Here is a 15,412-nt window from a genome sequence, read left to right as displayed (position 1 = left end):
CAGGCTTGTCTATTTATCTTCTGGTCCTGTGGTTGTGACTGAGGTTTCTGGAGGCTACTGATAACAGCAGAGTATTGCAGCTTGGTTCTAGACCTCACCGCCAAAGCATGGACATCAGTTTTGACCAGGCTGTTTCTGACAGCCAAGCTAAACTGATCTGATATATTGTAGCACTCCATTATTAGTGTAGCAAAACTATATATATTATAAGAAAAAAGTCATTTCTACATTTAACCAGTAGTGTAATCTCCATAGCACCATACTGTTGTCATTTGTTATCGTCACACATGAGTGACCTGAGGCCAGCTGATTTTTTAAAATGGTAATAGGCTATGATTTTGGAGAGGTGCCTTGACATGCATACTTGCCAAAACAATACTAATACATACTTGTAAGCAGTATCAGATTGTGATACATATACTGTTATTGGTATTGCTTTTGGCATACTAATGCTATTGGGACAACTCTATGCATTGCCTGAAAAAATTAACAATGTAAAAGCAAACTAAGAAATAAGATACACTCTCTATACTTAGTGAGCATTAGCTTAAAACATTCACAACACCCAAACATCAGACATGTGAACATCCTCATCCTCTGTACATCAACCAGACAGGTAGAAAAAGTAACAAATAAATGAAAAATGTCACTGTATACAGGTAAATGTGGCACAGCCTACTGAACCAGTCCCAACCAGCTGCTAGCATGCTACATGTCACAAACTGTTCAACTATGCGATGGTCTCTCAGTGTCAATGACGAAGATGAGGTCCACCTCAGTAGAAAGACACTGAGCTAGGCGCGTGAGCAGCTCCTTGGTCAATGTGTAGTGGACACTTCATCCCATTGACCTTATCAGCTGTTTTATTACAGCCCCCTAATTAACAAGGTATTACACACAGTAATAATAGCTTCGGCATTGTTTGGGATGGTCTGTGTACGTGGGAGACTGTGCGCGTGGTGGACGAAGTATGCTGGCGCGTGCGTGTGTTAATTTTTTTTTTTTTTCTTTTGGCATGTGACTTGAAGAAATTTAAAAAAAAATTCAGGTCGATTAAAGTATAAAAATGTCCCAAACATTAAACATATATGTATTATTGAGTCGGTGATGGTAAACATTTAAAGAAGACACATCATTGAAAGGAGAGGTGTATTCAGGTGTGCAATGTGACCAGACGACCGGGACTACTTACCCATGTCTAATGTTGTCACACTCTCAGCTCTACCGTGTAAATATTTCATCAAGATCATTTACAATCCATTTAGACACATTTTACAGAAGCGATGGATGGGATGACAGCCTCCCGGGGACCTGTCAAACGAAGCCACTGTATGTGGAGATATTTTTTGACAGAAAACCCCGAGGAAAATGGCGTCAACGGGGCTTTGGGAAAGAAAAAAAAAAGCCAAAATAGGATTTGCTGCCTGATGACAGAAGCGAGCAAAAGGTAGCCGTATGGTAAGAAAAAATCCAATCGGAAACTTCGCGCTTGTGTCCAGGTCCAGTCAGAAAAAAAAGATCTTTGGAGGCTCCGTTGCATTGACTCGTGTTGTGGAGATCCGCGGCGGTGCAGAGAGGCTCCAGTGCCCTGCAGGATCGCTGGTCACTCAGGGAGCTGCACAGCCCTCAGATCCCTCACAAATCCGCTACTCGGCTGGTGAGGGAAGGAGGAGGGGTGTGTGTGGGGGGGGGGGGGGAGAGTGGGACTATTACTGCAGTCAAAACAAGCCCGCATAGGACTACAAGCCCAAATCCAGCGGGAAAATGTCAGCGACTAGACCGCGCTTTCCGCCGTCAGTTCACCAAACAGAGGATCCGAGGAAGGTGGCGGTGGTTAGGTCGCTTTCCTTCACTGGTTGTATCAAATCAGGGTTTTCTCTCCCTACGCCCCTCTCTCTCTCTCTCTCTCTCTCTCTCTCTCTCTCCTTCTCTCTCCTTCTCTCTCTCTCTCTCTCTCTCTCTCTCTCTCTCTCTCTCTCTCTCTCTCTGCTTTCCTGATCGGTGAATGTCAGGTCCCGTAGCCTGGTGTCTGGTAATGATCTCACCCAGCAGACTAAAAGCTCTGGCCGAGCAGAGGAAGAGGAGAGGAGGAGCGACATCGCCTCCACCTGGCAGCATGGACGCGTGTCTCCTTTTGCAACCTTCCCATAAATCCCAGGGCTGTCTCCTGTGGGACTTCAGTGCAAGGTGGGACAATACCATCTGGCAAAAGGCTGTTGTGTTGACCGAGTTACTGCTGTAGGACAAAGTGATGCATTTTTTAAAATAGGTTCACAAACTAGTTTACTATACAGAAGTTTTAGAGTGATGCTCTGAAAGGATCATTTATTCGTTACAAGTGTAACATGAAATGTTGACTCTAGATTTTTAAAAGTCTAAAATTAAAAAAAGAAATCATACTCCAATGCGTGCTGTCACATAACTTAGCTCGGGACATTTTGGCTCATTCTCTGGGCCAATTTACCACCAGATATTTTACCAGAGAGGACCAAAGTTATTTAGAAGAGGCCTTACATGTTACTGCAAAGCTCAAGGAATCTACCAGAGAAACAAGTAAGAAGATAATGAATTGACTTGAATTTATTCCAAATGTATGTAGATTCCTGGCCTGGACTGCAGCGCAACAAAGAGCACAGGATAAAATAAATATGAGGAAATTGATTCAGGTTCACAAAAGACATGCAATTATATGTTGTCGTCCTGGTGTTTTAAGATGTTCACGTTTCAAGATAACACTTAAATCAAATTAAATCCAAAAACAGATTAAAGTTGATTGCACAATAGAAGTCATATCCAAATACCTCCGTCAGGGTCCCACATATGAAATGGCATAGACTTAAAAAGAACAATAAGAAGCTATACACTATTACTTATTGCAAAATCATTTAAAATGCTCTGGTCGGGAATGTCGGGAGTTTCTAAATGAAAACATTGACATACCTCTGGACTTATTAGCTGTGAATAAAGTGTGTCGCTTTTGTCATCATAAAGGCTTTGCCCAGGAATCACCACTACAGGGATGACTGCTGATGACTTTATTGGACAGGCCGTGTATAATGACATCCAACCCAACATGTGTGTTCAGTGAGACAAAATCTGCCACAACACTCTCTGCCAACACATTGTTACAGAGATAGAAAGAGGGGGCATGTGAGTGGATGATTACAGGTAGATTAATGTGTGTTTGTGTGTGTGTGTGTGTGTGTGTGTGTGTGTGTGTGTGTGTGTGTGTGTGTGCGCGCTTGTGCTTTCCCCTTAAGATGTATAATTATATCACCCTGGAAAACTAATCTAACTTGAACAAGCCTCAGTTGTTCCATTGACTCATCACAAATTGTTTATATCGTGTCTCCATGCAAACTCTGACCTTCCCTGCATGGAAAACATCCTTTAACATTAGCAAGTGATGCAAATGATGTCAAATGACCTTTTCTCTCTTAGTGCCCCACAGATAGCTGTTACTCAGCCCTGGCATGTCTAAGCGTAAGGGTGTGTGTGTGTGTGTGTGTGTGTGTTTGTGTGGATAACCCACTGGGAGGAATTTCATTAGCTGGGGTGATATTTGTGATTATCCGTTTAGTACCATGTAAATATTCAGCACAGTTTTGTATTTGTTGTGAGAAATCTGCTCTGCCATCAGTGGATTGGGTGTTGTTGCTTTTCACTTCCTCTGCTGCTGTGGCTCATTGACTAGATACACATAACTGTTTTGTGTGTTTGAGCATGTGGTTTAAAATGTTTGTAGAGTATATTGTGTTTGTAGTGTCAGTGCCATCGTGATTCTATCAATTTGCCGCTTTCTAGCATTGTTTTACTTAGCTATTTCCAAAAAAGGACTCCGGTTAAATCAAAATTTGGTTTAAGAGGCTTTAAAATTAGGCTCAAATTTTAGGATTTACAACTTTTAATCTTTTGAAAATGTGGTGTTAAGGATGATAAATAAAATCCTACAGATACATGTAAATACAACTTAAATATAGACTAACAAAGTTGTTTATTTGCATGCATGTGTATGTGTTCTCATTCATGTGTGTCTATTGATTTGAGATTTGTGCTAGAATACAAAGAGACCCCTGAGAGTGAGGGGTCAACAGCTGCTCCCCAACAACCAATCAATTGCAGGGTATCAGTAAACATTACACACAGACACAAATGCAAACACACACACACACACACACACACACACACACACACACACACTCATACAGACGACTCTCTGTTCTTGAAACTGTTGCCATGGATACCAGATACAGGCAGCCAAGAGGGAGCAGTTTTCCAGCTTAAACTGTAAATATTGAATTATGATGGGGATGAAGGAGACAGCAGAGCAGGGCAAACGCTCCTGCCTGAATGATCTAAATACCCAGATTATCCTTTCATCTCTATTCACTGCTACAGGAAATCTGGTACATCATTCATGTTCATCAAGTTCTTCATAAAAAGATCAACGTGCCTTCTCCGGTCCTCGTCATTTATCTGAGTGTCTCTTCTGCAGACTGAGAGCTGCCCCCATTCCTTTTTCTCTGCCTGCCTTTTTGTATGCACGATTTTCATTCCCTCAAGTGGGATGCCAAAGTAAATGCTTCCCCATGCTTGATTTGCTATACATAAAAGTGAATCTCATTGAAACCACTTCACCAAATGCTGAAGCTTTCATGTGGTGATAGCTCCTCTGTGGTTTCATCGATGGGGAGAGAGTGGATTGAGATAAGAAGTGAAGAAAGATGAAAAAGGGATTTAAACAATTAATAAATGTTTTAAGGGAGGCTGTTGGGGAGAGGAAGAAACAAATGAATAATAAAAGTGGTAAGTGGAGCCAGCAGAGCTACAATAACAACACGATGATGCTCATAACAAAGCAGAGGCACTTGACTGCTCTGAGAGTTGACACGCTAACCTTGAGCTGACATTGCGAGCAGGGGAGACTCACATTCAATCAATGAAGGGCTTTTCTCAGGGAGTCCACTAATCTCACAGGGCAGCCGAGGGTTCATCAGAGCCCTGAGCCCCCTGGGACTGACTGAGCTAATGGGGTTAGCTGAGAGAGAAGGAGTGTGTGTCTGTGTGTCTGTGTGTGCAAGACAAGTGTGTTGAGCATGCAAGGATCATGTAGCTGTGTGTGATAACCTGCACTTGTGTGTTGTATATACAGACAGTGCACGTGTGTGTACGTGTCTGAGAACTAGCAAGGGTCGTGCTGATGGAGTGAGAAGTTAATGGGATGTGTGACAAGGTTGATTACTAAGGCCTCAGTGATCTGACTGGGTTAATGAAGTAAATGACTTCTTGGATAACACACCGCTGAGGAGATCTTCAACTACTGATACACTCAGATAAACCGGAATGGCCTCCTCTTCTCCCTCATTTACCTTCCATTGGGTTTAACTTCCTGCTGCACTTAGCGGCAAACACACCTAGTCAGTGGGACTTTTTTTCAATTGCTCCACTTGTACCAAATGTGGACAAACATTTTTTATTGACTATATTTTATTTATCTGTGTTTCTTATAACTGGACCATGTGTAATATTAAACATAGCCATTTGATGCGTTGTATCAGAGACACCTTAAAGCTAATCATCACCTGGAGTCCTTGGCAGGTCACAAAAAAACATTCATATTGTTGAAAGAATACTGAATTAACACGAATACATCGCAAAACATAACACAGAGTGACAAACAGGAGTGTAACGGCAAATGGATGCACAATTAGATGTGACGCGACGTGACATGGTATAATGTGATGTGCGCTTTGTCCCCTTGGAAAACCCAAAAAGTCTTAAATAATCAGCGCCAATAATAGTCGTTAGTGCTCCTAGCGTTCAGTCACACAAAAGCAGCTTGAAATAAAAATAAGATAGGAGGAAACACACACTCCTGGGTCACAGCAGAATGAAATTGTCACGTTAAGAAACAAGAAAAAACAAAAAAAAAACTCAAAATTAAAGTATAAGCTACATTTACCGTTCATTAAATCACAACAGCTTTGCACACGGTGAATAGTCTCTCTCCAAAGTGGCCACCGTTTGAACTACTTCATCTACTACTGCATCTACATACACACATATAAGCGAAGAAAAAGGGTTACTGAAAGAGTTCGTTTTTTTTCCATTTAGGGATGAGATAGAGATTGTTCTTCTAATGAAAGCAATAACGACGTCTGAGAGAAGATGCAGACCAGAAAAAAACCCAAAAAACAACAACACCACAGATGGAAGCTAAGCAAACAACAAAGACGGATCTAAATGCAGTTGACTGCGGACTCCCTGCTGTCTCCATCGATGTGAAGAGATGACATTGTGCCCATCCTCCTGTTACTTATAGGGACATTATCATAATGGTGTGGTTTATGAGCTGAGCATTCAAATGGGCTCAACTTGAAGTCCTCTACAGGGCACAGTGTGTGAGTGGATGCCTGTGAAGCTGCAGGAAGACAGCAGCGAACAAAACAATAACACCCTAAAATGTATTTAAACTGACAGTTCTGGCATCTCACAATGCAGCTCAGGACTGACAGCAACAATCTGATCAATCTGTAAACAAAATGCAGCAAAGAGAAAAATGTTTTTCCTTTTGTGCTTTCTTATTGTGTTCATCTGCAGAGAAGAAGCTTTAAATGGGTGAATATCCAGCAGTTACAGTCAGAACGGACATATAATAGGTTCAAGTCTAGATTCATACACAATTAGTTCTAAGAAACACATATTTGTCATGGCTTGTATGAATATTCACACCTCCAACATCCACCCTGCTGCATCCTGTTGTGTTATAACTGTGCATGTGGTCAGATACAGCTGCAAAGGTTGTGTGTGTGTGTGTGTGTGTGTGTGCATGCGTGTGCGTGTGTCAGTCAGAAACAGAGGCGAAGACTCTCTAAATGACAGATCACTGCCACTTCCCCAGGTACTGTGTAAGTAAAATGGAGAATCTGACATCAGCTGTCTCAAATGATTTCATAGCTTATTCAAAGTTTCTTGTACGTATGAACCTCTACTGACCTTATATGTGAGTGTGTTACATACAGTTCATCATTAAGAGAAGAGTAAACATCAGCATCAGAAACAGAGAGGATATACTATATTTCATGATATGTGCATGCTCTGCTATAACATGCACATGCATTTTTTTAAAAGATAGCTAAGCTCCTGTATGTACTGTATAATGAAGTGTTTGCACATTTATTCTGTTCAAAAAACATTTTTTTTGTTGTTGTGGCAGTTTAATAATAAAAGGATGGTCATTTGTATGTGTGTGATACAGAAAGTGTGTTTAGAAGGGTAATACAAAACGGATATGAAAGCACCTGTAAGGCCTTTTTTTGACCTACAGAAGCAAGCGAGACCAGCAGAAAGACTGGTTATTTCTATACAGTTGTTTTTAAAGCCTGTTGTCACTGCCACTTTATGTATGAAAAGTCCTCTTCAGGAACACACTGAACTGCCTCATTTTGAGAAGTTAAAGAAAATTATCCGTAGTTTCATATGTACAAACAGTATTTCAAAGCAAACATTAAGTGACCACATACACATGTGCACGCTCACACACACACACACACACACACACACACACAAACAGATGCACACAACAAACGGCACCTGGTCGGCATTTGTTGTTTACTGAGCATGTTTTGAACAATGTCCCGTCTGAAGCTGCCTCCCAGCAGCAGGATGTGGTGGTGCGACACAATCTCGCTCAACAACACCCACTTCCTATGAGTTTGATAAACAGCCCTGTGGTTTCACTCACTCTCCTCCTTCTCGTCAAATAGAGGCATACACTAACACACACAAACGCACACACATTCACACACATACTGTATATATGCACAGCTCCACAGCCTTACCATCTGCTAATGTGACACGTTACCAGAGTGAGTTATTGTGCATAATGTTACCCGAGCTATCATGAGATTTACTGTGACAAACTGTTTAAACGCCACCAGATTCGTTTATGTATCCATAACTCTAATGGTAGAATTAGAGGAGGACGTCAATGTGTCACATTTGTTTTAGGGCGAATGATGTAAGTGGTCCTGAGTTATGTTCACCACTAGAAAGATATTTTCCAGTTTAAGCAAGACTGTGAGAGTCTAAGGGTTGATGAAAAAATGGTAAGTAACTTCTCTTCTCTACATGGTTAAATGGGCACATACGGTCCTGTCAGTCACATCTGTGAGCTGTCAGGATATGAATGTGTGGATGCATCTGGGGAGAGAGTGAGGGGTGTATTAGGCCTTCTGATCCTTCACACTCCTCTTGTCAAACTTAACGTGAAAATGAAAGTCAGTGGAGTGTGTGTGTGTGTGTGTGTGTGTGTGTGTGAGAGAGAGAGAGAGAGAGAGAGAGAAAATCAAGGAGGGTCAAAGGAGAGGAGCCATGCCTAATCCTGTGGGATGTGAGGGTATCTGCTGCGTGTGGAGATGAGATGCAGAGATGTGTTCAGCGGTGCATGGATCACAAAACCTTCGTAACTGACAGTGGAGACTCCCAAGAGACAAATGTCAAGCTCCTAACTGCTAAAATTCCCTTTCAACGGGAAAAAAAAGGGAAACTGTATGGGTCATAACGATAACCAACATCACATCATAACTATTAAATAATCCTGGAATTTGATAACAGATGAGATCTGAGTTCATTTTCATTACAGTGTAACAAATCCTACAAAGAAATTTGTTGTTAACATTATGCAATTTGTTTTTGAAAAATACTATAAAAATACTATATTATCTAAAAGATGAAATATTATCTATTAATACTATCATGTATGTACTATGTATAAGAATACAATATATAGTATCATACTTAAATGTGATATTATAGGATATTATAAATATAAAACAAGTCATGTAATATTAAAAAAGATTAAACCTTTAAAATATATCATAAAAAGGTAGTAAGGTAGTATATGGTACATACACAACATGCCTATGAGAAAATTCACCCTTTTTATACGTTTATAAATAAGTAAAGAAACTGTAACTAATATATGTTGTTTAAATGAATACCGAATGACACCAGTATGTCTGACATATTCTAGGTGATATTTAGTATTCTTTATTTTAAGGAATATTTTCTAGCCCCTAAAAATAATATGAACCAGTAGGTGGCGGTGTTGGTCAAAATAAAATCTCTTTTAACCCGGAAGTAGAACCTGTGGCCCTTTAACAAGGCAGGAAGAGTCCACTAATATAACTGACAGTTGGCTATCATGGCGCTTGATGTAAAGTCCAGAGCCAAGCGATACGAGAAGCTGGATTTCCTCGGAGAGGGTCAGGTATGATCACTAAAGATACCAGTGTCTCAGTGTTTGTGCTCATTTGTTCAGGCTGTTGCTGCACAAAGCTTAGCAACAAGCTAACATGCATTAGCTGGTTGTTAATGTCAACAAAGCTGCTCCATGCTGTTCTGCACAGAGGATCAATAATATACCAAAATATGTGTGTAGCCTCCTTCATCTTACTTTATGCTCTCCGTCTGTCGTCTCCAGTTTGCAACAGTGTACAAAGCCAGAGACAAAACGACGGATACTATAGTTGCTATTAAAAAGGTACAGACTATCACCTTAATATTGGAGCTGTTAGCTGTTTCATGCTAAGCTACTCTGGTGTTTAACAAAAGCCTCATGTTTTTTTTACATTGCAGATCAAGGTTGGTCACCGTACTGAGGCTAAAGATGGTAAATGTTATGTAACATAACACCCATGGTATTTCTTGTCATTATGTATTGACTGCTCTTCTTACTAACTGAAACACTTATTAATAGGTATTAACAGGACTGCTCTCAGAGAGATCAAACTGCTGCAGGAGCTGCATCATCAAAACATTATTGGGGTAGGTAAGCAGGTTTGATGAACTATGATTATGTCTGTTAGATGGGGTTGTTTCTGCTGCCTCTGTTTATTAATAAAATCATAAAAACAGACTGTATTATCTTTAAGGTTTATTTCGGCCGAGGTCAGAAAACACCTCAATTGAGCACAGTCATTGACAATTGAAAGCTGACAAAGTTTCTCTGTTAACAAACTTACTTACACTGCTCGAAGGTACAACCTACAAATTCTTTACGATTCGGGTACTCTATCTCTATAAGGCTCAAAATAAGACATCAACCTTGACTTGTAAATGTCAGACATACATTTCACTCTTTGCAAACCTTCTCTTACAACAGATAGTTGGCTCCAATCTCAATATAACTCTGGCTGTGAAATACTTTACCTAGATATGGTTACAGCTACTCAAACCTAGAATAATTACCGGTACTCTTAGATGGTAGACAGATTTGTGTGATACATTTACAAAGTTACCAAGATGAACGAAGTCATGGAAATTCATACTAACAGTGATCGAAGACATGAATGTCTTAAAATTCACACTCTGCTGATACACTGTGATAATTCTTGTTTTATTGGTCCTCAGCTGCTTGACGCCTTCGGACACAAGTCCAACATCAGCCTTGTGTTTGACTTCATGGAAACAGATCTGGAGGTAAGATCTTATTCGAACAATCCCTCAGTACTGTATGTGTCTTTCCAAGGTGCAGATTAGGCTGTTGTCATTTTCACTGCTAAACAAGTTTCAATGTAGTTACCATTACTTTTTTCTACTTAGTCCACTTTTGTGCTTAGCTTATTCCTTTATTTATTCTATTCTACTACTGTGACTTTTGCAATCCAAGGGATCGTTAAAGCCCATGTTTTAACATGTTACCTTATTATACAGGCCTATTCAAAACCCCATTTGAAAGTTTTAGTTTGTTTTCTTTATAAATACATTTTATTGACGTTTTTTAAAGTGGCTTCTTAATGCTATCTGAAATTTTTTTTTTTTATTTAGAAAATGATCAGACAAAAAAACTACATTTGGAAGATGCTGTTAGTGCAGCTTTATGTATTTAAAAAAGTTATTATTAAGCTAACATGTAGAAGACTAAAATTATGTTAGTTACAATATCACAAAGTGCAACCTCAGTGTGTGACAGTGTTGACTAAAAACTCATGAAATTCATGGATTGATACAATTTTAACACACAGATTTAACTATATACAAACAGTATGTCAGATTCTTGAATGATATAAACATCAGTCATTAAAAAAGACCACTAGCTTGCGTTCACAGGAGTGTAGAGTTACTGTCACCCAAAATCACAAACCATTTTGGGGGATTTTTTTACTTTGTTTGGAAATGTTGGTATTATAATGTTCAGCTGTAAACGACACAGGAGTCCAAATAATAGATACAAAATAATACATGAATGAATCACTCTCGAGACGTATAGGATTAGAAGGCAATCATAGTAATGCAGAGAACATGAGTGAAAGACTGTGTGAGTGCTCACATACATGTATGACCATTGAGAGGTTCTGTGAGGTCACTCAGGCTTTTACATTTAACCTCATCTCCTACTCTGGAGGCTTTTAGAATGAAAGGCTCCAGATGGGCGCCCACCACCGATGCATCAGTTTCTAACACACAGCTATGCAAAATAAGATGAGCACCCTTTAAAAAAAAAAAAAAAAAAATCAATACCACTCCGCTCTTTGTCCCTACAATATATTGATGCCATTAGCGGCTTGCATACAGACAGGACAGGCGTGAGAAAGGAATATGATTGGCATCTTATTCGACCCCATGCTTAGATTTAAGTGGAGGACCTTATCAACTACAGATGTTATTACACATACTACTGAGTGTTGTTGAGGAAATAATGGAAAATATGTAGCCTGCAGTCCTTAAAGGACATTAAGTCATAGATGACACGTATTTGTGGTTATGTTTTCTTTAACTGAAGCCTCTTTATGTTTTCAGGTGATAATCAAAGACACCAGTCTAGTCCTGACTCCAGCCAACATCAAAGCCTACATCCTCATGACCCTACAGGGCTTAGAGTATATGCACCAACACTGGGTCCTTCACAGAGTAAGAGCACATCTACTTCCCATACACACAAACAAACACGCACATACATTCTGTAATACATAATTGCAATGCAATTATTGCACTAGTTGCTACTTTGTGTGTCCAGGATCTGAAGCCCAATAACCTGCTGTTAGATGGAAATGGAGTGTTGAAGTTGGCTGATTTTGGTTTGGCAAAAGCATTTGGAAGCCCCAACAGAGTCTACACACATCAAGTTGTTACCAGGTCTTTAATTTTTTTTTTTTTTAAACGTAGATCTTTGTGTTTATCACCCTGTGTTTTTATTATTATTATTATAAGAACTCTTATAAAGATGCAATGTGTATCTTTATTTCACTTGATAGTTCCTCATTTGCTCGATTTTTATGAAGTGGATTGTATCAAAAGGGGAAATAAATCTGCCGCTGGTTGAGACATGTGTGACGGAGCATTTAATGGAAAGTAACTGGAGCAACTTATCGAGTCTTCTGTACTTTTCACCTAGGTTTAACATATTTGACATATCTGTGTAATGGAAGAGTAGTAGATGTAAGATTAGTTTGCCTGTTTAACACCTTCAAACTCAAACTGACTTTCTCCCTGTTGATGGATCCTTTCCCAGGTGGTACCGCTCCCCTGAGCTCCTGTTTGGTGCCAGGATGTATGGTGTGGGTGTTGATATGTGGGCAGTGGGATGCATCCTTGCAGAGTTACTTCTTCGGGTAAACGAACCACACTTTCCCAGATATTCATACAGTAACATGGCCCTGTTTTATTGTGTCAATGATAACGTACCCGTTTGCTGTAGATACCCTTCCTTGCTGGAGACTCAGACCTAGACCAGCTGACTAAGATCTTTGAGGCTCTTGGGACCCCCACAGAAGAGACATGGCCTGTGTGTATCTTTTTCTCCTCTACATATAACCTTATTTACCTCTTGAACGTTTGAGGATCCTAAACGTGTCCTTCAAATATGTCTGCAGGGAATGAGTAGTCTACCAGACTATGTGTCCTTCAAAATATTTCCCGGCACTCCTCTTGAGCATATATTCAGTGCAGCTGGAGACGACTTAATGGAGCTGCTACAGGCTCTGTTTACTTTTAACCCCTCTACAAGGACCACAGCTACACAGGTAATACTACGCTGAAAGCACCACAGCTAGTCTCACCTCACGCTTAGTTTTCACTCAGTTTTACATTTTTTAAATTATAATAATGAGAGGAAATGGAAGACAAGAGCTAGCCTTAAAGTTTTGGTCCATTTTGCTATTTCATTTGAATTATTTGTTGTGCACACTTCAATGTATATATTATACACAAGTCAATTCATATACTTTTTGGATACAGATACCTCCACCTCACCACTTCTCCTCTCAAGGTTTCTTTGAAAATATTTTCAAAGCTAATATTTAAAAAAAAATAAAAAAATTTTTTAACTCATTTATGTTTAAACTAGCGTGTGTGCAAACAAAATCAGACCAGCTCTGTAATAATAATAATAATAATAATAATAATGTGAAGTGTTCTACTTTTGTCTAATGTTCTCTAGGCCCTGAAGATGAGTTACTTCAGTAATCGACCTGGTCCCACTCCAGGTCCTCAACTCCCCCGACCCAACGGTTCAGTGGAAGCGCTGAGGGAGAAAGAAACAATCGGCCTGAAGAGGAAGATTGAGGGCCTGGAGACAAGTAAAGAACATAAATTGACTCGTAGTTGTATATAATGACCTTTTTTTTAAATTCTCCTTCTTTATGATAACAGTGTACCCATCTTCTGATGGCTACTTCCAGCAGGATTAAGCACCATGTCACAAATCATTTCAAATCAAATGTAATCAAAAGGCCTCAACAGATGTGGTGAAAGGAGAGATTTGTCTCATGGATGTGTAGCAGCTGTGTGATCAAATCATGTCAATATTGCACATAAATGGCTAAAGAACTGTTTCCAGCACCTTGTTGAATCTATCCCCTGAAGAATGGCGGTTCTAAAGGCAACCTGGTACTAGCCAGGTGTGCCTAATAAAGGGGCCGATGGGTGTATAGTCAAATCAAGCTGTTTGATATTGTGGCTTGAGCAGCAATAACGAAAAGTGTCTGCAGTAAAAGGTCTGAGGCTGATTTTTGAAAAGGAGCTGGTAAGTTTAGAACATCCCACTCAGACCAAACTCTCATAAAGCATGTTGTGAACCGCTCCTGTGCTCTCATGTTTATCCACACTACAGTCACAAATCTAGAAAACCACTTGGCTGAACCTTGTAATTCAAAGGGTGTTGGCTGCACGTTTAACTGCAGTGAGAGACTCAGAATATAGTAAAGTAAAACACACATACAGTACGTGCTCCTGTAAAGACATGTAAGTGGATTGTGGTAGCAGGGGAACATTTTACTGAAGGAGCATGTCAGAGTTACTGGGAGGTTCAAAGTTTTTCCAGCTCCTCCTCTGGTTTTGAAAATATCTAGGTTCCTTATAGCTATGATCCATGCTACAGTACATTACAGAGAGACATTTTAAATACCGTACTAACTTCAGCTTTAGTGGTCAGTAAATTATGTCCATGCTCATGTTTGTTTTACTTGCACATGTAGAGTTAATAAAGTGCGCGTGTATATACTTGTATCATATGTTTTGTGACACCTGTCTTCATGTTACTTTCAGCTGTGATGAAGAAGAAGCTCGTTTTCTGACCAGGATGTCCCGCAACATCCGATGGTTCGTCTTCAGCCCGTTGTGGGGCACAGCTTTCCCATATTTCTCAGGATTCTTTACCAAAAGGAAGTGAATAATAAACCGGCGGACCCGAGGACATTTTAGAGGTTGTTGCCGTGATATGACTTGAGAAATATGCCCAGGGTTTGTATCAGAGTACTCGGCAGAATTCAGCAGTGAACCTCTTGATACAACAGATGCTGTGTATAGGTCAGTTATGTTGACTCCTTCAGTGCCACAATGACACTCAAGCTCAAGGTTCCTGTTGGAATATTTTCTATTTATACGGCTGGAAAAGAGAAACAAAACTAGAAAGCCTGATTGTGTGTTTTGTATGTAAGACCAATAAAATGGTGCAAATTAATATGTATGGGGTTTTCCTTGTGTGCTTATAGTTGAGCCAAGTTCTGGGACTGCAGAGTGGGGTTTTTTTTTTTGGGCACAACTTTTTTGGCTAGTGGCCTTCATCAAGGTTCAGGAGGACCCTGATGAAGGCCACAAGCTAATATGCGTTTGTCTTGTTTATAAAGTTGATCTTCATCCTGTATGTGTCGCTGAAACTCTTTCACCTCTCTGAGTTCTGGGACTACTTGAACATACTATAAAAGGTTGGGATATATTATTTTTAAACACTCTTGTGGTCCACAGAATACATACTGGTCTCATGTAAGAAGTATTTGCAGAGTTTTGAATAAGTGTGGACAGAAATATACTTGTGTATTTGCTCAGGTTTTTTTGACAGACAGGGGACGGGGTTATGTTGGACTGTGTGTGATTCTGTGGCATAAGCCCTGTCTTCAGAGCAGACAGGTTG

At 39.9% G+C, this 15,412-nt stretch overlaps 2 protein-coding genes across 2 annotated transcripts in view; one reads left to right on the top strand and one right to left on the bottom strand.

The window, feature by feature from the left end:
• Positions 1-2,020, bottom strand: part of setbp1 (SET binding protein 1) — a 34,084-nt gene extending 32,064 nt beyond the window's left edge. The window contains exon 1 of the mRNA XM_079351645.1: positions 1,193-2,020. The gene's annotated coding sequence lies outside the window, so the exon portion shown is untranslated. The remainder of the gene's footprint in view (positions 1-1,192) is intronic.
• Positions 2,021-9,131: 7,111 nt separating this feature from the next.
• On the top strand, positions 9,132-14,962 carry cdk7 (cyclin-dependent kinase 7). Its single transcript, XM_079361772.1, has 12 exons — positions 9,132-9,271; positions 9,485-9,544; positions 9,640-9,673; positions 9,761-9,828; positions 10,414-10,482; positions 11,803-11,913; positions 12,020-12,138; positions 12,515-12,614; positions 12,701-12,787; positions 12,876-13,025; positions 13,442-13,580; positions 14,548-14,962. Exons 1-12 carry the CDS (start codon positions 9,206-9,208, stop codon positions 14,574-14,576), a joined length of 1,032 nt encoding a protein of 343 aa, XP_079217898.1. The 5' UTR covers positions 9,132-9,205; the 3' UTR covers positions 14,577-14,962.
• The last annotated feature ends 450 nt before the right edge of the window (positions 14,963-15,412 follow it).

The sequence above is a fragment of the Symphodus melops genome (genome assembly GCF_947650265.1).
Source record: "Symphodus melops genome assembly, chromosome: 1".
Taxonomy (NCBI): Eukaryota; Metazoa; Chordata; class Actinopteri; order Labriformes; family Labridae; genus Symphodus; species Symphodus melops.
This window is presented reverse-complemented; position numbering and strand designations above follow the sequence as displayed.